This window comes from Muntiacus reevesi, chromosome 4, assembly GCF_963930625.1.
Source record: "Muntiacus reevesi chromosome 4, mMunRee1.1, whole genome shotgun sequence".
Classification (NCBI taxonomy): domain Eukaryota; kingdom Metazoa; phylum Chordata; class Mammalia; order Artiodactyla; family Cervidae; genus Muntiacus; species Muntiacus reevesi.
In genome coordinates this window covers 117,531,677-117,553,882 of record NC_089252.1, presented here as the reverse complement: position 1 = coordinate 117,553,882, position 22,206 = coordinate 117,531,677, and the positions used below count along the sequence as shown (strand labels likewise).

Sequence of the window (22,206 nt, the reverse complement as noted above, 5' to 3'; positions counted from 1 at the left end):
TTAGGGAAAGGGGAGGAGCTGACGCGGCTTGCAGAGGAGACTGCATCGTGCTTGGGGGTCTGATCCCTCATGGGACTTCCTAGGTGCGGGAGGCGGTGGTGGGCCCTAGGAGCTTAGCAGGCAGGCTGCACTGCTGCCTACTCTGTGGCTTTGTGTTGGGTATTGGGGACACAGAGTGCAGAAGACCACTCTGCTTGCCATGGCAGCTTGAAACCTAATGAATCCTGTATCTTTCTTCTTTGGGGTAAAGAGTTGTTGTTTTTAATGCTGCTGGTTCAAGACACATTCTTCAAAACTCTCTCCAAAGCTTACTCTCCAGGCTAGAAAGAACCTTAGAAATCCTAGGTCTCGGCATCCTCTCTTGTCACAGGAAAAACTGAAGCCCGGGGCAGCTGAGGGCCCCACTGTTAACTGGACAAACGTGTCAGCGTTGGGCAGTAGAGGGTGTGTCAGCTCAGGCCTCCCCTTGGGGACGCTCTGCCCAGTGGACTGTGCGGGGCCACGCCTCGCTGACCTGCCCCGTCAGGCCTTGTCCGAGCTGCTGTTTCCAGCGCCCTTTGCTTCTGATGGTACCGCTTCTGTTGATGGCGTGGCTCCCTCCCCAGTCAGCCCCCCCCCCCCCCCCCCCGCGCAGTGCCGACCCTCCTGTGGGCCAGCTGTCCTGCCCTGGGCCGCCTCTTGCGTCCGGCCCTCTCTCATCGTTTGCACTAGCATCAGCTCCTTCTCTCCTGAACCACTGTGACAAGCCCCTGACTCTTTGCTGCTGTCTTTGATCCCCTCCTTCATCTAATTCTTGTGCTTTGCTCTCAGGGTAGAAATGCTGCTGCTGCTAAGTCACGTCAGTTGTGTCTGACTCTGTGCGACCCCACAGACAGCAGCCCACCAGGCTCCCCTGTCCCTGGGATTCTCCAGGCAAGAACACTGGAGTGGGTTGCCATTTCTTTCTCCAGTGCATGAAAGTGAAAAGTGAAAGTAAAGTCATTCAGTCATGTCTGACAGTTCACTACCCCATAGACTGTAGCCTACCAAGCTCCTCCATCCATGGGATTTCCCAGGCAAGAGTACTGGAGTGGGTTGCCATTGCCTTCTCTGGGTAGAAATGAGATCTCACGATTGGAAGCAGTTTTATATGTTTTATGCCCAAGCACCCATCTGACATTCTCTTGTACAGAGTCCTGCCAAGTAGTCAACCAGTCCATTTCAATCATGTTTTTGTGTTGCATTTTTGTTTTAAACAGGTCAGTTATAAAATTCATACTTAGATTGAAGTAGGACAGTTCTATTCTTCTCTTCCCTTGATTTGGGGCTTCCCAGGTGGTGCTAGTGGTAAAGAACCTCTTGCCAGTGCAGGAGATGTAAGAGACCTGGATTTGATCCCTGGGTCAGAGAGAGCCCCTGTAGGAATGCATGGCAACCCACTCCAGTATCCTTGCCTAGAGAATTCCCATGGACAGAGGAGCCTGGCGAGCTGTATTCCATAGGGTCGCAGAGTTGGACAGAATGAGGCGACTTAGCGCACATGCACCCTGGTTCTACTGGTAGCTGTTTTTTTTACTGGTTTGTTTACTGGTAGTTTGTTTTGTTTACTGGTAGCTGGTTTTACCCTGGTAGCTGCCTTTTTGTCTCTGAGGATGTTAATGATCCCTCCTTCAAAGAGCTCCTTTGTGGACTAGATTCGCCCTTCTCTCGGAGGACAGCTGCTTTGCCGTCTCAGTCACGTCCTTCCGGATCCAGCTTTCCTCCTGTGGCCTGTGGGTCTTGACTGTCCCTCAGCGTTTGTAAAGCGGGTGCTGGACTGCTCTGTCTTATGGCCGCTGTAGGTGTCCTTGCTGCGCTCTGTCCCACCAGCCGGCCTCACCGGGCGCAGGTCAGCTTCCCTACCGAGGGTGCAGGGGTAGATCTTAAATTACTGAGTCTCTGCTGCTCCAGAGAGTATAGGTAACAAGGTGGGGTGGGTGGGCGGTTTTGCTCACTCATTTAAATCTCATTGTGGACTTTCAGTGATCGTTCAGCATCTAAAAAATAAAAATTTTTCTTATGAAAATAGTAATTCTTGGAACCCTCTGGATCTTTGTTCTCATTTGAATGCTTGCTCTCTACGCCTGCTGTACAGCTTCTGTCCTGAAATTTATTTCATGACATTCCTCGTAGTTTCTTGATTTCCTGTGTCTTCTTTTTGGATTTCTTGGAGAACTTTTTTCCTTATGTAATTCTCTCCAAATCTGTAGATAGTAAAACCTTTAAGACTTTGTGTGTATGAAAACGTCTTTATTTTGTAATCACATTTAAATGATAGTTTGGTTGGGTATAAAATTCCCAGTTCAAAATAAGCTTCCCTCAGTATTTTGAGCACACTTTTCATTCTTGCAGTCTAGTGCTGTTGATTAGAAGCTCGATGATAGTTTGATGATAGTCTGTTCCTTGTTCCTTTGTAGGTAGCCCATTTGTTCTCTGAGAGCTGACGTGTCCTGAGAGTGAGGCTAGGTGTGAGCCTGCCACTGTTCCCTGTTCACGTCCCTTCCAGCCTGAGGGTTCCTTCTGTGAGGCCTGGACTTGGGATGTTTCTGTCTTGTTGAAGATCACATAAACTAGATACTACCTACACTGATTGCCTTTATCCCTTAGCTTATTTTTCCTTTTGCTTTTGCTCTGATGACTTTTCTTTGACTTTTTTCAAGCTGTTCTATCAAAATTTCACATACATTGAAATGATTTTTAGTTTCCAAGAACTTTTCTTTTAATTAATTTATATTTTAATTGAAGGATAATTGTTTTCCACAATTTTGTTCATTTCTGTCAAACCTCAACCTGAACCAGCCGTAGGTCTGCGAACGTCCCCTCCCTTCTGAGCCTCCCTCCCACCCCACCCCTCTAGGCTGACACAGCCCCTGTGTGAGTTCCCTGAGCCACACAGCAGATTCCCGTTGGCTCTCTGGTTTACGCATGGTAATATACGTCTCCATGTTACTCTCGCCACACAGCTCACCCTCTCCTCCCCTCTCCTTGTGTCCATAAGTCTGTTCTCTATGTCTCTTTTTCCATTGCTACCCTGCAAATAAATCCAATACCTTTTCTTTTTAAAAGACTACTTGATTTTCTTGTTACCCTGTTCTTACTTTAGGGACGCAGTGTGTTTACTATATCTTTCTGAGATGCTAACGATAACTTGGAATATCATCTTCTGTTCCCTGAGTTTTGTGCTCAGTGTCCTCACCAAGCCCACAGCACTTCTCTCTCCTGTTTCTAATGGTGAGAACTTCCCTTTTCCACTGCTGACCTTTCCTTTTTATTTTGGTTGAGAGGTTATCTGATTATCTGAGCTCATCTGCTTTCCATGCTACCAGAAATTTTATCTGTTTTTAGACTTTTATTTTGATGGTGTAAAACAGTTCTCTCTTTTGTCAGAAATCTGGGGGGAGGAGGAGACTGAGCAGCCCAGTCACCCCGTAGACCCTTCCCAGCCCCGGTTCTATGGAGTTTCAGAACTTTGATGTTTATTATTACTTTTAACTTCCATAAAATTTCTTTCTTTAAGTAGATAAATTAAGATTTTTAGTTGGAGTTTCAATGTGCGTGATGTTTATTATTCTGAAACAAAGTGGGGCCGCCAATATCTCTTGCTACCTAGATGTAGACTCTGACATTTCGAATGAGTTTCCAAACAAACTGGCCTGTGCTTTTCACATCTCGTTGGGAAGACAGATGTCCTGGTCTCCAGGAAGCCTCCGTTCTTGGGGGCTGGCGACGACGAAGCGCTCCTTCCCCGCCGACGGTGGCGCTGAGAGCACCGGAAGGCTCCGGACACCCAGGCTCAGCCTCTGCCGTCTACTCCCCCCTGGCATTGTTCAGTTCAGAGCAGGAGCGCTGGTCAGGGATGGTGGTCATCACCTGTGCTGAGAGGGTCCTCAGACTCACCTGGAAGATGCCCAACCTAGCCCATTAGGAAAGGGGTGAAGGGTTGTGATGGGTTTTCAGGGGGGAGCGCAGATGAGGAGCCAGAGAGACGCAGAGAGCCGGCTGCCTGGGCGGGTGCAGACGACTGCCGTCCCAGGTCTGTGGGCCTTATGCACTGGCAGGGTTGTACCACTTCGCTCCCATGAAGGAAGTGAGGGCCAGCTTGGGGCTCGTCCCCCAGCCCTGTCCCCTCCAGTCCAGCCTGTTTCCCATGCCCTTCCCACGTGACCCACTGTCCACCGACCTTCCCACTATCCCCCCGAGGCTCTCCTGGTTGTTTTTATCATCTGCTCGCCAATTCCATGGACGATGAAGCTCGGGAATGAAGTCTCCCTCTCTGTCCACAGATTACGTTTTTCCAGACCTGACTGAGAAGGCGGGTCCCACGGACAACACAGGCCAGAGTCAAGAGACACCGAGTCTCCCTTCCCCGCTGCCCGGGGTGGACTTGGTGGGGCCACCTTGGCATGTGGCCCCCGGAGAGGAGGAGGAGGAGCAGCTGCTGCCGGTGACCAGACCCCAGGAAGACACCCGAAGGCAGGCCCCCGGCTTCCCGCCAACAGGCAGGAGCTGGGCCCCGAGGCCCGCTGAGCACCGGCCCGAGGAGTCAGGGGACCAGGCGGCCTCAGGGGGGGAGGCGGGCAGCAGCATGGAGCCCGGTCTGTCCCCACCCAGGGTCAGCCTGAGCCCGGTGACCCTAAAGGGTCAGGATGCGGCCGTCCGCGGGGCGGGGCCCACGGTGCTGCCGGCCGCAGGGCGCGGTGGCGAGTCTGAGGCCCCTCGAGAGCCCGATGTGGAGGCCGCCACTGCAGCCGCAGGCTTGGACGGCTGGCCGGGTGCGGGGCCGTCCCCCGCCTCCTTCCCTCAGACGGCGGCTCCCCGCGGGGCTGAGGACCCCAGCAGAGACGCCCTGCAGCCTGGAGCCTCCGCCTCTCTCCCGCTGGCCCCTGGAGGCACAGAGCTGACACCTTCTTCTGTGACTCTGGGGCAAGATGACCTCAGGCAGGAGCCCCAAGAAGGGTCAGCCGGGGTGGCTCCGTCCAGAAGGCCCTGGGACTCCACGCAGGTAGAGTGACTCTGTGGGGCGGAGGTGGGCGGGCAGCATTCCGGGGGCACTGCTCACGGCCCAGCAGTGCGTCCTTTCCACACTGACCCGCGGAGGCTCGGCGCCCACCCCCCCAGCCTTCACGCACCCCCACCAGTTCAGGGTCCCCCTGCTTGTCACAGCTGCTGGGGGGCGCTCCCGCTAACCCCCCTCCGCCCCACAGCGCCCCCATGTGTGCCGTCGCCCTGCCCACCTCACCCCACGAGTCACTCTCACACACCCCCAGCCCAGCCCACCCCAGCCCCAGAAGAAAAGGGGTGGTCCTGGGCGGTCAGCCTGGGTGTCTGCCCACAGGTGCGCAGTTCGCCCTTGAGGGCACTCCAGTCCCTCTGCCCTGGAGCCTCTGGGCCGGCGCCTCCTATCCCCGAGACGGCGGGTTGTGAGCTTTGGCCGGGCCGGGGCCGTCAGTCCTCGACTGGCCTTGGCCTCCTCGGATCTCCAGGGTTTCCATTCAGACTCCCTCTGTGTTACTGCACAGGTGATCTGCAAAGACTGGAGCAACCTGGCCGGGAAGAGCTACGTCGTCCTGAACATGACCGAGAACCTAGACTGTGTGAGTGCCGGCGGGCGGGTGGCCGGGCCCTGTGGGGGCTGCGGGGGACGAGCTGCTCCCAGCAGCGCCCGAGAAGAGGGCTCCCTGGTTTTAAGTCCCCGGGGCCCTTTGCGCTTGCCCCCTCCATCTGTGGTTTTGTGGACGGTGTCGTGTCTTTGCAGGTTGCTTTTCCCGTGTCGTTTTGGTCAGTTTTCCACATGCGTCCTCTCCCGGGTGTCTGCTGGCGTTAGTTTGGAGCTGTTTTCAGGAGGGCCGGTGCAGCCTGCTGGTGGGCTTCACTGAGCTTCTCTGGAGGGTGGTCTGGCTGGGCCGTTTCATCTGAGAATGTCTTATGTTGGTGTCTTTAAGTCCTTCTTCCTGGGTGACTAGGATCTTGCAAAGAGGAACTTTCACCTACCTGACGGTATGGGGCTGGTCACTGGTGTTCTGGAGCAGGTACGAGAGGGCTATTTGTCTGTGTCAGGACAAGAGAGGGCTGTGTGTCTGTCAGGACAGGCGTGCCTGACGGGAAGGTCATTCGCTGTGCTCATTTGCAGCATGAGCCTCTCCCACAGTTGGGCCTGCTGTCCTCAGGGTCAGAGACCCTGTGTTTTACCTCATGAAGATGAACTTTCAGTCTTGTTCAGGGAGAAGGAATGTTTGTCAGCTCTACAGTGTTGGGCGGGGGGCAGAGGGGGGTCGCCTAGGGATGCAGTGTTTCTCAAGCAGACTCGGAGAGTTGTCTTGTTCCAGCGCTGCCCTGGAGTTCCCGCCCTTCCCTCCCGCCCTCCCCTCCCGTCCTCCGCTCCCGTCCTCCCCTGAAGTTCACTGGAGCTCCCATCTGCCCCTGCCGTCCTCCCCTGGAGCTCCCGCCCTCCCCTCCCGTTGTCCTCTCCCGCTGTCCCCTCCCGCTGTCCCCTCCGTCCTCCCCCAGAGCTCACCAGCGCTGTGCACCCCGAGTGCTTGGGGAGTGGAAGCATCGGTGTGACTGCATCTCAGCTCTGCCCAGGCTGGCTCAGGAGCTGCTCTCTGGGCTCGCTGAATTGGGAAACCGACTGCCATCCGTCCACTTCCGATGCCCAAGCATGTGACTTTCGTCTCCTCTGTTGTTTTGTTGTGGCTTTGTCTTTGTGGTTTCAGATCTTAAAAGCAGCCTTCATTCTTCTTTAGTGGATTTGGGGCAGGGTGGTGAAAGTACATGCACATATTTAATCTGGAAGTGACCAATGAGATACTCAGTTCTTCCCAGCATCTTTATAGACAGTAGGTTTTGACATCATGGGTGTGCATTAACCCAGGGCAGATCTTAATCTCACGCATGCTCACTCTGCTAACTGGCTAAAATGCACGATGTGAGGGCTGTGGGCCGAGTTAATTCGGTGTCTGAGCACAGGGGCCTGGGAGGCAGCCTCTTGGAGGCCCTGCAGAGCTGCTCGGAGAGGTGGACGTCGAGCCAGGATGACGTGAATTTTGGTGAAGGGGCTGCTTGCAGCCGGGGTCTTGGGGGAAGGCTGCCGCTGGCCTCGAGGATATCCCAGTCCGCAACTTTAGTGCTTTGCTGCATGCAGGACAGAGCGGGAATCTGGGGCCAGCGACATTCTTCCTCAGTATACATGTTGCCTCTCTGTGGCCCAGGTATCCAGGACACAGCGTGCTTCGTCCTACTTTCCTCTCAGAGGGTTCTGGTATGTCAGTGACGCCAGGGGCCAGTGACTTGATCCTTGCGGAACTGAGTGGCGGGCAGCCTGCTTTGTCTGCACCCCTGCTTGGCCAGTGAAAGCCTCTTTGAGTTGGCTTTGAGTCCTTTTGACCAGTCTGTTAATGTTTGAGAGTTCCCTGCTTCCCTTTCTCTTTTCTTTCTTCATCTGGCTGCGTCAGGTCTCAGTTGCGGCCTTGCATCATGCGGGCCTGTTGGAGCTGTGGAGCGCGGCCTGCAGAGCGCAAGGGCTCAGGAGCTGTGGTGCAGAGGCTCAGCTGCTGTGCAGTGTTCAGGCCCTTCATTCCCCGTCCAGGGCTCAGCCTCTCCCCTGCACAGGGAGGTGGGGTCTGCACCCCTTGGCGGCCAGGGGGGCCCCTGGTGTCGTTGCTTTCCATGTAGGGGGATGTTCCAGGCTCTTCTTGTATGTCCCCGTCCTCCGACCCAGAATCGGCATTCTCCAGGGAGCCTTCTTGCTGTTTATGGACACGTGGTGCTTAGAGGCCACAACGTGGGGCCTTGACACCCTGGAATTGGGGTGTGCGTACTTGGATAATGAAGTCTAAAGTTAATGTCTCGTTTTCTTCCCAAACAACACAAATTTAAATGCTTTCTGTTTTCCCTGGTTTTATCTGCTTTGTTATTCTCATTTAATGTTGGTTCAGTTCAGTCAGTGTCATGCTGACTCTGCGACCCCATGGACTGTAGCACGTCAGCCCTCCCTGCCCATCACCAACTCCTGGAGCCAGCTCAGACTCGTGTCCATCCAGTCAGTGATGCCATCCAGCCATCTCATCCTCTGTCATCCCCTTCTCCTCCTATCCTCAATCTTACCCAACACCAGGGTCTTTTCCAAGGAGTCAGTTCTTTGCATCAGGTGGCCAAAGTACTAGAGCTTCAGCTTCAACATCAGTCCTTCCAGTGAATATTCAGGATTGATTTCCTTTAGGATGAACTGGTTGGATATCCTTGCAGTCCAAGGGACTCTCAAGAGTCTTTTCCAACACCACAGTTCAAAAGCATCAATTCTTCTGTGCTCAGCTTTCTTTATAGTCCAACTCTCTCATTCATACATGACTAGTGGAAAAACCATACCTTTGACTAGATGGATTTTTGTTGGCAAAGTAATATCTCTGCTTTTTAATACACTGTCTAGGTTGGTCATAACTTTTCTTCTAAGGAGCAAGCATCTTTTAGTTTCATGGCTGCAGTCACCATCTGCAGTGATTTTGGAGCCCCCCAAATAATAAAGTTTGTCACTCTTTCCACTGTTTACCCATCTATTTGCCATGAAACGATGGGAGTGGATGCCATGATCTTAGTTTTCTGAATGTTGAGTTTTAAGCCAGCTTTTTCACTCTCCTCTTTCACTTTCATCAACAGACTCCTCAGTTCCTCTCTACTTTCTGCCATAAGAGTGGTGTCATCTGCATATCTGAGGTTATTGATAGGTTTGATATCTACCTAATCAGTCATTATTATGGTATGATTTTTTTTTATTGTGGTAAAATAAACCTAGCGTAAAATATACCATCTTGATCATTTTTGAGTGTGCGGTTGTGTTAAGTATGTTCACATTATTGTGGAGCAGAGCTGCAGGACTTTTGCGTCTCGCAAAACTAAAACCGTCCCATTAACAGCTCTGTCTCCCCCCGCCAGCCCCCTTCTGTTTCTGGTTTCTGTGAACCTGGCTGCTCAGGGCCCTTCATGTTCGTGGGTCGCACAGGATTTGTTTCTGCTGTGGCTTGCTTGTTGCACTGAGCATCGCGTCCTCTAGGTTTATACTGGTTGTAACAGGTGTCAGAACTGCCTTCCTTTTTAAGGCTGAGCAGTACTCCAGTGTGTGGAAGGACCACATTTGCTTATCTGTCCATTTGTTGATAGACATGTTTTTGCTGCTGTGGAGAATGCCGCTGTGGGCGTGGTGTACAAATGCCTCTTCCAGACCCCCTTTGGACTGGGTTGGTGTACACGCCGAAGTGGGTTGCAGATCACCTGGTGATGGTATTTGTAACTTTCGGAGGAGCTGCCGTTCAGTTTCGTGCGGCAGCCGCACCATTTCCCGTCGCCCCGGTCACCGCAGGAGTTGTGGGTAAGCACAGGCCCCGGCAGCAGCTGGGGCGCTGCTGTGGCCGTTGTGGAGGGTCCCCTGCCCAGGGAGGGCTTGGCAGAGAAGATAGGGCACGCCCGCGTCTGTGCTGGGGGCGTCTTCACGCCTCAGGCTGTAGGGACAGCCGGGGAGGTCGGGAGAGAGAGGCACAGCCTGAGGGCTACGCCGCCTTCACGACTGTTCCTCAGGGAGCCTACGTGTGGACTTGTAATGCCATGAATTCATCCTGCATGCTTCTGAACTTGACAGAGGTAGATTCCTCAAGCGTGGCGTTCTGCTCTGGCTTCTTGTGCTTCGGCTGCTGCTTTCGGGAGCCTGCTGTGTCCTCGCGTGCACTGCTGTGCATTCACGCTCCTTCTCTCTCTATCCCTCTGGCTGGTGGCGGGCCTTTGAGGAGCTTCCCTTCCAGGCCGCTGTGGGTCTGCTGCTCTGGAGGCTCTGGGGTCTGCACCCTGGCGGTGGACGCTGGGCACATTCTGACGGGGGCGCCGTGGGTCACCTTGGCCGGGTGCTGTCCAGCAACTCCCGACGGTGGCCCAGCAGTTTGTTCCTCCGCGGCAGCGCCTGGCGCTCTGGGGCTGCAGCTGTCAGCGTTGTTTCCAGTTTAACCGTTTCGCGGGGCATGTGGGGTGCTGGCCTCACTTTGTGGTTTACTTTGCATTTCTCTGATGATCAATGCGATTGAACGACTAGTCATATGTGTTTGAGCCTCTTTTCTGTGAAGTACCTCATCAGATCTTTTGCTCACTTAGTGACCAGGCTAGCTGACTTCCTTTATTGATGTCTGTCAATCATTTATATGTCACGGATATGAAACCCTCATTCTGTGTGTATGGTGTGAACATCTCCTACCCTGTGGGCTGCCTTTTGATCCTCTTAATAGAACCCTCTGAGAAGTGGAAGTCTTTTTTTTTTTTAACTTCACCATAAAATAGTCCCACTTACCAATTTTTTTCCTTCGTGGTTAGTAGTTTTGGGTCCAGTTTAGAAATCTTTGCCCACTCCAAGGCCACGCTTACTTCTGAAAGCTTTCCATGTAAAATGCACCTGAAATGGACTTTGGTGTGAGTATGACATATGAGCCCAGGTGTGGTTTTCTCTTCTGTTGGGGCATCCAGTGGTCCCCGCACCTGTGGTTGAAAAAGTACCTTTAACCCTCACAGAAAGCCTGCGTTTTAGGACCAGTGCCCAGATTCTCAGATGGGAAACCGAGGCTCACAGAGGAATAGCATTTTGCTAAACGTCACAGAGCTGACAAGTGGCAGAACCGACATTTGAACCCACACGTGATTCCAAAGCCAGAGCTTTGCCCTCAGTTCCAATCTAAAGAATACATGGTATGAAATTAGAGCAAGTCATGAGGCCTCCTCGCAGGTGATACTGTGGGTCTAGGGCTTGAGCCAGCCAGACATGTGGACCTCGAACATGTGAGGTATGTTCAGGTGGTGTGCGACCCTCACACACGAGGGGGCCCAGGACACACGCCCCGCTCGGGCCCCGTGAACACATGCATACAAGCATATGCGCATGCACATGTCGATGGTCGCAGCCGTTCCGGGGGCTGGGGCTTCCCTCTGGCTCATTCAGGCATCTCCAGGCACTAGCCTCTCACGGGCGTGGAGCTGAACCAGCTCCTGGGAGGCCGCGAGTCTGGGGCTGGTGGGACCCGCACTTGGATGTGCCGTGGCAGCAGGAAGCGCATCATCTTGCAGGCGTGACAGCCTCGCCACTTAGCTTGGGCTCCAGCAGAAAGGTTGGGGCCCTCACAGGTGGCAGCTCCGAGGCCGGGCGCTCAAGAGAGGCAGGAGCCGGGGGCAGCGACTGCCCGCGTCCCAGAGGGGAGAGGCTGCTGGGGAGTGCCACCGGGCCTGGGGAGGGTCTCTCCAGGGGGCCCCATGGGGACAGTGACGGGCTGGGAGCCAGGAGCGAGGTCTCCTGCACATGCTGAGTTTCTGTTTGGTGCCAGCCACTTGTTTTTAAGTTATGTAATTCTCTGTGCACAAGGAGAAGGAAACCTAAGCAGGACAGGAATGTCAGGTGGGAAGGAAGTCTCCTCGCCCTCGCCCCCGGGCCAGGGCCCTAGCGCTGCGGCCCCTCTGTGAGTCCTCCCGCTCCCGCTGCAGCCCGCGAGGACACAGCCGTCCCCCCTCACTCCCCGACTCTGGGCCCTGTCTCTGCAGTGACCGGCGAGGGCATGGCTGGGGCGGCCGCCTGGCCCTCTCCTCTGGCTTGTCCCGGCTCTCCATCACGTGCCGCACGTGGCCCCTCGGGCCGTTTGGGTGCGTCTGTTCCCTGGCTCACCTGCGAGGAGCCCTGGGCAGGCCCTGTGTGCCCTCCTGGGGGCGAGAGGCCCGGGCAGGACTAGGTGGGCTTGGGTCTTGTGCCCCTGCCGTCCCCTCTGGGCAGCCCCCACCGCCTTTCCCAGGTGCGAGGGGCCCAGCCCAGAAGCAGGGCTCGGGGGTGCCGCCCCCAGTGAGTGAGACTTCTCTCCGCCCTCAGGAGGCGTTCCGGCGGCACCGGGGGCTGCAGCTTCTGGCCCTGGTGGAGGGCGTGCTGCCCCGCCATGGCCGTGGCCGCCACGGCGCCTGGCACATCTCCCTGAGCAAGCCCAGCGAGAAGGAGCAGCACCTGCTGATGGCGCTCGTGGGCGAGCAGGGTGAGCGGGGCGAGGCTCAGGGCTCGGCGCGGTCCGCCGAGTGGGTCGTGGAGAGACGGGGAGGGCAGACCCGGCCGGGAGGACCGCAGGCCTGTGTGCTGCGTGGGGGTGAGGGGCTGCGGGGGCCCCAGTGCTCCCCCGGGGGCCCACGGGTGGAAGCCAGCACCGGGGGGCGCAGGTGGGGGCCTGAGGGTCAGGGGCCCGGCACCCGTGGCCATGGCTGTGCTGACGGTGCCCTCTGCGCAGGCGTGGTGCCCACGCAAGATGTGCTGTCCATGCTGGGCGACGTCCGCAGGAGTCTGGAGGAGGTAAGAGCATGGGGTGGTGGAGGCATGGCAGGGCGCGGCCTGATCCAGCCCCCAGGGGGCGTGGAGCCACCCGCAGCCGCCTGTGAGCCACGTGAGACAGCAGGTGTGGACCCGAGCCACGGAGGGGAGTGGTCAGGAGAGGACGCAGAGCGGAGGGGCCTCGGGGGTCTGGGAGGGTGGGTGGCGTTCCCTGCGTGAGCAGTGGAGAAGCACCATATCTGCTCAAGGAGTCCTGCAGAGCCTGGTGGGCAGGGGAACACCACACGTTCCCAGAGGCATGGGCGGGTCACCACGCGCTCCTGGGGAGGGGACAGGCTGGTAGACCCCCCTCCAGATGCACCTTTACTCACCTCCCCCCTTGAGGACAGCCCGTGTCCTCCAAGCCCTGTCCACTCGCTGGCATCCAGGCTCTTATCAGTCCCCTTCATGCCCACGGGCCCGCACTGTCCACGGGCCCCCTCCTTATCTCCTGCGTGCCAGGCTGGGAAGGGCCGGGCCAGGGAGGCTTCACCGTGGTGTGGGGCTTCTTGATAAGCGCAGAGCACTGAGGGCCAGAGTCGGTTCTCACTCAGGCTCAGTGCTACCCGGAGCTGTGAGCAGGGAAGAAGCCCTGTTGAGTCCGGCTGGTGCCTGTTTAGATGAGAGCAGAGAGGAGATGCCCCCACCCCAGGCACAGCCGGGCTCTGCCCCGACGTCCCATGAGACTGCATGTCTGCACCACCTGGGGGCGGGGCTGGCTGTGAGCTGTGGGGTTCATGACAGGGTGGGCCCTCCTGCCTTTTCCCACCCCCGGATCTGGGTCTTCTGGCTTTACCAGACGCTTCTTTCAGATGATCTGGCTGAAAGGCACACTGGGGCTTTACTGTTGTTTTAGCAAAGAGTGCTTTTTAAAATACGCATCTGTTGTTTGTTTGGCCCCGCTGGGTCTCAGTGGCGGTGCTTGTGATCGCCGAGGTTGATGACTGTGCAGGATCTAGAGCTGTGGCGTGACGTGGGTTTAGTTCCCTGACCAGGGGTGGAGCCCGGGCCTCCTGCATTGGGAGCGCTGTCTCAGGCACTGGAGCACCAGGAAAGTCCCTGGGCTGGGTCTTTGGAAGTAGACAAGCGGGAAGGTTTTCGCGTGTTCATTGGTGGTGAATCCAGCAGGAAAAACTGAGTCTTGATAATGTAGAAAGTGGAGAAGCACAGGTCATTCACAGGATGACGAGCTGATTCGCGGCACCCCTGCCCGCCCTGGCACCTGTCATTTGGGGATTGCACCTCACCTTTTCTGCTCCCTGGGCCTGAGACGCTGACTGGAGAGAGTCTGCCCAGCCCGGGGGGTGGGGGCTGGGCCACAGCAGCCGCTTGGCCAGCTCAGTGACACTACTGACCATTCCGGGGGCAGAGGAGGCTGGGGGGCAGCCCAGGACATGGACACCCACCCCAAGGTGGGAGCCTGGCGGGGCAGGTGTGCAGTGGGGAAAGTGCAGAGGCCCCCAGGGGCCCTGTCTGCCCCCACGCGGGTGGGGCAGTGTGGTCCGTGACAGCCAGTTCACGGGCGGCCTCTGGGGATTGGGCACCCCAGGTGGGTATGGGGCCGGACGTCAACCACAGTTGGGTCAGAGCCCCGGCGGGCCTGCGAGAGGAGGGTGGTGGGCTCGGGCAGGGCCCTCTGCCAACACAGGTACCAGGCCTGAAGCCCAGCCCCATAGGCCCCAGGGCAGCCTGGCACCCCAGGGCCCCAGCTAAGGCACCGGGCCCTCCCCCCAGATTGGCATCCAGAGTTACTCCACCACCAGCAGCTGCCAGGCGCGGGCCAGCGCGGCGCGCAGCGACTACGGGACGCTCTTCGTGGTGCTGGTGGTCATCGGCGCCCTCTGCCTGGTCATCATCGCACTGGGCCTGCTCTACAACTGCTGGCAGCGCCGGCTGCCCAAGCTCAAACACGTGGTGAGCCAGCCCGGCGGCGGGCGGGCGGGGCTGCCCCGAGGGAGTGCCCGCGAGGCGGGCATCCAAGGCTGTGGCTGCGTGCGGGGAGGGGGTCACTGCCGTGAGGCGCCTGTACCAAGGAAGGCGGCAGCCTCCCTGAGGCGCTGGAGGTGCGGGGCGTGGGCCCTGGGCCGCAGCCCCTCCCCGGGTGACAGCCCCAGGAGGAGCCCCTTCAGAAGGCGTGGGTGGTGAGAAAGGGGTCCAATGGTGCCCGGGGGTGGGGGCCTTGGCTGCTGGGTGGGAGGCTCAAGTGGTCATCTTAAAGGGTTAGAGCTGGGGGAGGGCTTTGCGTCGTCAGGGTCCGCGGGGTCAGGGCCGGGGTGGGGGCACGGGGTCTGGCGCGCTCGCCCAGCGGCCCCTCCCGCCGCAGTCGCACGGCGAGGAGCTGCGCTTCGTGGAGAACGGCTGCCACGACAACCCCACGCTGGACGTGGCCAGCGACAGCCAGTCGGAGATGCAGGAGAAGCAGTCCAGCCTCAACGGCGGCGGCGCCGTCAACGGCCCGGGGGGCTGGAGCGCGCTCATGGGGGGCAAGCGCGACCCCGAGGACTCGGACGTGTTCGAGGAGGACACGCACCTGTGAGGGGCTGTGCCCCGCCCGGCCCTCGGCGCAGGGCCACCCCGCTTTCCCCTGACTCAGGACGCACCTCGGCCCCGTCCCCGCCCCCGTCCGACGCCCCTCGGGGCCGCCCCGGGACCCCATTAAAGCCGTCCGGAGAGCACGCCGGCCCGCTTCCCCTCGCGACTCGTTCTTGTGCTGGGTGGGGTGAAGGAGCGGGCGGGTGGGTTGTGGGCGGGGCGGCCGCCTCCCCTCTCGCCCTCCTCCTCCCCTCTCGGTCTTCCCCTCCTCTCGGTCCTCCGGTCGCCAGGCGCCGCTACGGAGCGGGCGGGATGGGCGGGCGGCGCCGCGGGCGGGGCGGAGCGTGTTTATATCCGGAGGGCGGGGCGGGCGGGCGTGTCGATATCCGGCGGCCGCCGCCGCCCCAGGTGGCTCGGCGTCGGGGCGTCTGCGCCATGGATACCTGCGATCTGTTTTCCAGCTGCAGGAAGGGGGACGTGGGCCGAGTGCGGTGAGGACGCGTGGTCCCCGGGAGGGCGCGGAGGCGGTCCGCGGAGCGCCCGCTGGGAGTTGGGGGGAGGGCACGGGCCGGCCAGGCGCGGACCCCAGCCGGCTCCCGGGCTCCAAAGCAGGGCCCTTCTGGTCGAGGAATTTCTCTGAGCGGGGACGCGGGTGCTGGCGTGACTTGTCCCGGGTTTCCTGTGGGCTTAGGGTTAGGACTGTGATGCGGACCCCCGGAGGAGGAGCAGAGGGTGGAGAGAAGGGCAGGACCCGGCGGTCAGACTCTGGGGGCGGGCCTGGGACCCCCGACGTGGCTACTCTGATGAGCCACGGACCGGTGCTGGGAACATCTGAGGCCGGAGTCAGGCTCTGGTTGTCGGAGAGCCTGGGCGCTGCCTTCGCCGTCACCGCGGCCGCTCCGGAGGGGGTGCGGCTTGCTTGGGAGGTGAGGCGCCTACTGTCTTCCTTCTCCGTCCTCCCCTGGAGCCCTCCCCGGGGCTAGTCCCGGACTTACAAGTGCTGCTGCCTCCCCGGGCTCCTCCCCAGGTCGGGTGCTGCTTGGGGTTTACTTGGTAGCCCCCAAAACCTGGTGCTTTTCAGAACACACCGGGTCCCTCCCACCTGGGCACGTGCCCAAGCCATCGAGCATCCTCGGTGGTCCTCCCTACCCCTTCCTCTGCCGCCCTGTCTCGCGACTCCCACCTTCTGGAGTCTGTCACTTCACTCCCACATCTCCAGGATCTTGCAGGCCTCCTGCTGGGCGGCCCCTCCCAGCGCTGCCTGCCCAGGTGCTCAGCCTCTTCAGTGCTGAGGCCCCTGATGCCCAGACACTCCCCGTCCACACCCTGTCCTGGCTCCTTGGCCTTCAGCGCTTGTCTTACTCAGTCTCTGCCTCACCTGCCCTCACCAAGGGAGGCTTCCCTCCTTCCCCTCCCGCAGGCCTCCTCTGACCCCCTTTCTCCCTACCTAGGTACCTGCTGGAGCAGCGAGATGTGGAGGTGAACGTGCGGGACAAGTGGGACAGCACCCCACTGTGAGTGCCTGGCCGGGCAAACAGGTGGGGCGGGCAGGCTGGCGGGCCTGCAGGCCTGACGGTGTCCTCGCCCCCTGCCCTCAGGTACTATGCCTGCCTCTGTGGCCACGAGGAACTGGTGCTCTACCTGCTGGCCAACGGTGAGCGCAGGGTGGGCGGTGGGCGCGTTCCTGCACCCCTTCCGGGGCGCTCTCAGAACCCGTCCCCCGACTCCCATCTCCAGCGCCCAGCTCAGCATCTGCTCACAGGCCGGGAGGCCAGTCTGACCGGCATGAAGTCCCACAGGGCCTCCCAGCCGGGCCTCCCGCGAGCTGGAGAGCCTGGCCGGCTCTGCCCCCAGCCAGCCCCCGCCAGCCCCGCTGCTCTCCCTCAGGGCCCGGCCGTGTGCTGTTCCCTCTGCTCAGATGGCTCTTTCCCAGGGGTCCGCTTCGTTCACGTCCCTGTGCCTGGTCTGCCACGGTGCCTCCACGGCCACCCTTCACCTGCTTCGTTTTCTTCAGAGCCCCTGACCTCACTTGCTAACCTGGGTGTCCTTCTGCCCCTGGAAACCCAGTTTGCTGCGGACAGGGGACCGTTCTGTCTGTGGTGTGTCCCCAGGGCCCAGCATAGGTCAGGGCGGCCTCCAGTGTCTGTGTGCCCAGGGCTTGGTGGGGAGGGTGCTGGAGCAGGGTGGACCCGGGGCCCCGTGTGTATCTGTGTGTGTGGGAGGGGGCAGCTGCAGCGGGCAGCCCCAGGCCCGGCTGACGGGCGGCTCTGCCGCCCTCAGGAGCCCGCTGCGAGGCCAACACCTTCGATGGTGAGCGCTGCCTCTACGGCGCGCAGAGTGACACCATCCGCCGGGCGCTGCGTGACTACAGGCAGGTGACGGCCTCCTTCCGGCGGCGGGACCTCTACTACAGCTTCCTGCTGCGGTGAGCCGGCCGGCCGGGGAGGGCTCTCCCGCTGCACGGGACCCTGGGCGCAGCGCTGAGCCCCCTGCGGCCCGCAGGCTCCTGGAGCAGGGCCTCCACAGCGACGTGGCCTTCGTGGTGCACGGCAGGTCCTTCCGGGCGCACCGCGGCGTCCTGGGCGCACGCAGCACCTACTTCGCCCACATGCTCGACACCAAGTGGAAGGGCAAGAGCGTGGTGGTCCTCAGGCACCCCCTGGTGCGTTGGCGGGCGCTGGGGGAGGCTCGCGTGGCCTGGCCGTCTCTGACGCTGTCTCTGCCCACAGATCAACCCCGTGGCCTTTGGGGCGCTGCTGCAGTACCTGTACACAGGTGAGCCGCGCTCAGTGGGCGGGGCTGCGGCACCAGACACCACCTGGGGCCACCATTTCCCTCGGGGGCTCGTCTGCTGCCTCCCTGGTCAGCTCTTCCAGCCACTGTCTGAGGCCCTCTTGTCTGTCCTGGGGCCTGAGATCCTGGACGGCGGGCCTGCAGCCCAGTGGTTGGGCAGATGGGCCCGCCCGCCTCCTGGGGGCGCGGGGGCAGCCGAGGGCTTCTGCCGTCCCCGAGTCTCTCCCTGCGCTGCCTCCGCACCCAGGCTGCCTGGACGTCGGCGTGGAGCACGTCAGCGACTGCGAGCGCCTGGCCCGGCAGTGCCAGCTGTGGGGCCTGCTCAGCAGCCTGGAGGCCAAGCGTGAGTGGGGCCGCCCCAGCCTCAGGCCCCGGCTCGGGCGGGCGCCTGCGGGACGCCCACCCCCTGAAGCGGCGCGCTCGTCCCCGCAGTGGCCTCCAAGCCGGGCGTGTGTGTGAAGGTGCTGACCATTGAGCCCCCCCAGGCGGACCGCCAGCTCCGGGAGGACCTGGCTCTGCTGGCTGACTGCGCCCTGCCCCCTGAGCTCCGGGTAAGGCCCTGCCCTGGGCTGTGGTTTAAACCCAGAGCCTGGCGCTTCCCTTTCCTGAGCCGCTGTCTCGCTCTGTCTGCTCTCTTGTCTAACTCGACCCCTGGAGCAGCGTCACCTTCCAGGGTGAGCTAGGACGGCCCGGGCTGGGGCCGCTCTCCCTCCCACCTGCCCTGAGGCTGCCTCCCTCACCCCAGGGCGATCTCGGGGAGCTGCCCTTCCCCTGCGACGGCCTCAGCAGCTGCCCTGACGTCTGCTTCCGTGTGGATGGTTATGACTTCCTCTGTCACAAGGTATGCGGCTTCTCCCGCAGATGCCTGCTCCGCCCTGCTCCCGGGGCAGCCCCTCCTGAGCCCAGCCTCCCGCAGGCCTTCTTCTGCGGCCGCAGCGAGTACTTCCGGGCCCTGCTGGACGACCACTTCCAGGAGAGCGAGCAGCTGGCGGCCTCAGGCGGCCTCCCGGCCGTCAGCCTGCAGAGCGTCGCGCCCGAGGTCTTCACGCACGTGCTGTACTACGTGTACAGCAACCACAGTGAGGTGCGCCCCGCCCGGGCCGGCCAGGGGTGCGCCCGGGGCTGCTCGTCCCACCAGAGCGCCAGGGGTCCCGGAGGCAGCCGGCCTGTGTGCACTCACCGCCAGGAACCCCGAGAAGCAGTGGCTGAGGAGGAGGGCCTGCCTCTCCCTTCTCTGTGCTGATGCCCAGGCAGGGACAGCACCCAGCTGGGAGGGCGCAGTGGGGGGAGCACCTCCGTAGGCTCCCGTCATGGCCGCTCCTGGAGGAGGGGACACCCAAACTGGGGCCTGCCCAGCAGCAGCAGGCGTGAGCCTCAGGGCCGAGCTGGCCTGCGCCGGGAGCCCCGGGAACCCCGTCTCTAGTCCCCAGGTACCCTCCCTCACCCTGTGTTGTTGCAGGTGCCACCGGAGTTGGCCTACGACGTGCTGGTCGTGGCCGACATGTACCTGCTGCCGGGCCTGAAGCAGCTGTGTGGCCGCAGCCTGGCCCAGCTGCTGGACGAGGACAGCGTGGTGGGGGTGTGGCGTGTGGCCAAGCTGTTCGGCCTGGCGCGCCTGGAGGACCAGTGCACCAAGTACATGGCCAGGGTCATCGAGAAGGTGAGTGTGGGCCCTGGGCGGCCGGGCCTGGGCGGAGGACGGGCCCTGATCCGGCCTGTCCACAGTTGGTGCAGCAGGAGGACTTCGTGGAGGCCGTGCGGGAGGAGGCCGCAGCTGTAGCCGGCCGGCAGGAGACAGACTCCATCCCACTGGTGGACGACATCCGCTTCCACATGGGCAGCCTGGTGCAGACCCGCCACGCCATGGAGCAGGCCGCGCGGCGCCTGCGCGTGCTGGAGGAGCTGCTGGTGGCCATCGGCCTGGACTGCTGACCGCTGTGCCTGGGGCGTCCCAGTGGCCGCAGAGGCTCCCTCCACTCTGCCTGGGGGCCCTGGGAGGCTCCCCGGGGATGAGGCCTTTCTCACAGCACAAATCAGCCCCCGAGCTCTGGGGCTGGGCACCGCTCAGGGCATCCTGGGGTGAGGGTCTCTGAGGGCCTCCCTCCTTCACCCCCGCCCCTCCTGGTACGTCCCCGTGGGGGAGCCAGCTTCTTTGCACAGAGCCGCCACGCGGGGGCCAGAGTGTCAGTGTGGCAATAAAGTTTGACTTCACTGTGGGAGCCTGCGTGCCAGGACGGGGTGGGGGCCTCATCGACGAGAGAGAGTGTCAGCGGGGCCCCGAAACCTGCCTGCCAGGACTGGCCCTCTGAAGCCCGGCTCCCCTTGCCGAGGTCAGCCTGTCCCCACCCTTGGGGGCCAGGGCAGGTTTGGAGAAGCCAGCAGCTGCTTCCCCAGGGGTGAGGGGCGTCGCCTGCGGTCTGGTGCTCACTTAGCCCTGCTGTTCTTACCGCTCTGGGGACAGAAGCCCCTGTCTGTCCAATCCCAGCCAGGGGCCCAGCTCCCCATGCCTGCTTCTAAGCGAACGAAGGGAAAATGATCCCTGCATTCTGTCTCAAGCCTAGACCCCAGCAGTGTACACATTTGGGGAAGTAGGCCAACCACCAAGAAAAGATGCAACGACAGAGGGGAACGGTGTCGGTAACCCAGAGTGTAGGGGCAGCTTGTGGCCCCCAGGAAACGGCCTGACAGCGGGGCAGGGGCCGCAGGTAGAGACGCTGCTCAGTCATCCCAGGGGGCCCAGAGCATAGCCACGGCAGATACTCCTGTTTGAATTGTCAGCATTTGGGTCACTAATGACATTAAAACGGTGCTTGCTTTGATCACCCAGGTTTTTGGAGCCCCTTAAGCTTTGTGCCCAAGGCCAGTCCGTCACTTGCCTCACCCCAGTCGTGGCCCTACCCCCAAAATAGTTTTCGCCCCTTCTGTAATAGCCTTCCCACCTGCAGGAGTGAAGCCTTTGTTCCCCCTGGAAAACTGCCTAGTTCTCAGGGCCTGGCTCCCTGCAGCAGGCTGAGGAGGGGCTGGGGATGGCAGAAAGCTGGGCGAGCCGCCTCAGGCCTGGGGGCCGCCTGTCTTCCTGGAGCAGAAGATCTGAAGGCAGCAGCAGCTCTCACCTGGGTAAAGTCTGAACCGCAGCCTCAGGTGGGGGCTGTGGAAGGAAGAAGCACCTGGAGGTCTGACCTCAGAGTCCCATTGGTGCCTCAGGGCCCGTGTCCTGACGGTGAGTGCGGGGCGGCGCTGGTGTGCGTCCTGAGGGGCCCTGGTCTAGAGCCTGCAAAGCCCCCTTTCCTCTTGGCCCTCCCTGCAGGCCCAGAGGAGCATGCCCTGGCAGGAGCAGAGGCCGGCACCTTGGTCCACGGGCCGGAAGCCACGTGCTCCAGGCAGGGCCGTGAGGGCAGGGGAGACAGGTGTGGCCTCCCCTGGCCTGCCCCGCTCCCCCACCCCCGTCCCCCCCGCCTGCCTGGTCTTGGCGTTGCAGCTGCGGGCTGCTGTGGCGACCTCAACCCTCAGAGCCCAGCCCCTCCGACGTCCCCTCTTGCCTCCCTCTCTGGGCTCACCGGGCGCTCCATTGGTTTTTCCTGCCCTGCTGCCCTTGGGCAAGCCATGTCACCCCACCCGGTTCTGGGGCAGCCGCACGGCCGCGGGGCACAGGTCACGCGATAGCCCTCGGCGGGAGCGCCCGTGGGGCGGGGAGAGCCCAGGAAGACTGCCCACGACCCACGCCCAGGGAAGCACTCTCGTATGCTAAACGGGAATTAGTGGTCACACCATCTCCCAGAGTAGATACGGCCTGAAAGCAGTGCAGGCTACATCAAGAAATATCGGGGGGTGGGGGGGAACCCCACCAAAGTGAACCAAGCAAGCAGTAGGGGAACAGCTGATGCGGGTCTCCTGCTTCAGTGCCGACCCAGCTCGGGAGGGGCTCGTCCGTCCTTCAGTGCTCGCCCCCCGGGGGCCTCTGCCCGGCGCAAGGCCAGCTCTGGCCCCCACCAACCTGCCCCACGGCGAGAATGGCGTCAGACGTCACCCAAGAGAGCAGCTGAGGCTGCAGAGCAGAGACAGCCTGAGCCCACCTCCTCTCATGAGCACGCCAGCCGTTGGTGGAGAAGACCAGAGCCTCCCTGAGACGATCTACCGCTGATGACATGAAGAAGGAACCATGGCGAGATAGCGGAGCCCCCCACCCTGGGGGTAGGTGACGCTGCAGAGCGTCCCCCAGGAGTGAGCGCTCGGAGCCCACACTGCTCCCCGTGCGGGGGTGTGACCCCGGGGGCCCCCAGAGCATCTGGCTGCGAAGGCAGTGAGGCAGAGACCCACAGGCTCCCGCTGACACAGCCGCACAAAACCTCATGCACACCGAGCGGGGCAGGATCCCGGGCTGGACCTACCTGCTGCCCTCGGAGCGGCTGGGGCCGGCCTGGACACACACTGGCCCCGTGAACATGGCCTCTGAGCTGAGATCCAGGCCCGTCAGACCCAGAGCTGGCAAACTCAGTCACACA

At 60.9% G+C, this 22,206-nt stretch overlaps 2 protein-coding genes across 5 annotated transcripts; both read left to right on the top strand.

The window, feature by feature from the left end:
* Positions 1 to 3,987: 3,987 nt before the first annotated feature.
* On the top strand, positions 3,988 to 15,049 carry PODXL2 (podocalyxin like 2). Its single transcript, XM_065935050.1, has 7 exons — positions 3,988 to 4,051; positions 4,302 to 5,020; positions 5,538 to 5,612; positions 11,897 to 12,053; positions 12,300 to 12,361; positions 14,114 to 14,293; positions 14,703 to 15,049. Exons 1-7 carry the CDS (start codon positions 3,988 to 3,990, stop codon positions 14,913 to 14,915), a joined length of 1,470 nt encoding a protein of 489 aa, XP_065791122.1. The 3' UTR covers positions 14,916 to 15,049.
* A 230-nt stretch (positions 15,050 to 15,279) lies between these two features.
* ABTB1 (ankyrin repeat and BTB domain containing 1) lies at positions 15,280 to 20,884 on the top strand. Of its 4 annotated transcripts, XM_065934045.1 has the most exons (12): positions 15,280 to 15,402; positions 16,363 to 16,425; positions 16,510 to 16,565; positions 17,192 to 17,336; positions 17,414 to 17,573; positions 17,641 to 17,686; positions 17,952 to 18,047; positions 18,137 to 18,255; positions 18,450 to 18,545; positions 18,621 to 18,788; positions 19,164 to 19,364; positions 19,430 to 20,669. In XM_065934045.1, exons 1-12 carry the CDS (start codon positions 15,347 to 15,349, stop codon positions 19,634 to 19,636), a joined length of 1,413 nt encoding a protein of 470 aa, XP_065790117.1. In that variant the 5' UTR covers positions 15,280 to 15,346; the 3' UTR covers positions 19,637 to 20,669. The 4 variants fall into 4 exon arrangements, with proteins under 4 accessions (XP_065790117.1, XP_065790116.1, XP_065790118.1 ...); XM_065934044.1 differs by having other exon boundaries at positions 17,465 to 17,573; positions 18,450 to 18,788; positions 19,430 to 20,884; XM_065934046.1 differs by lacking the exon at positions 18,621 to 18,788 and having other exon boundaries at positions 19,430 to 20,881.
* The last annotated feature ends 1,322 nt before the right edge of the window (positions 20,885 to 22,206 follow it).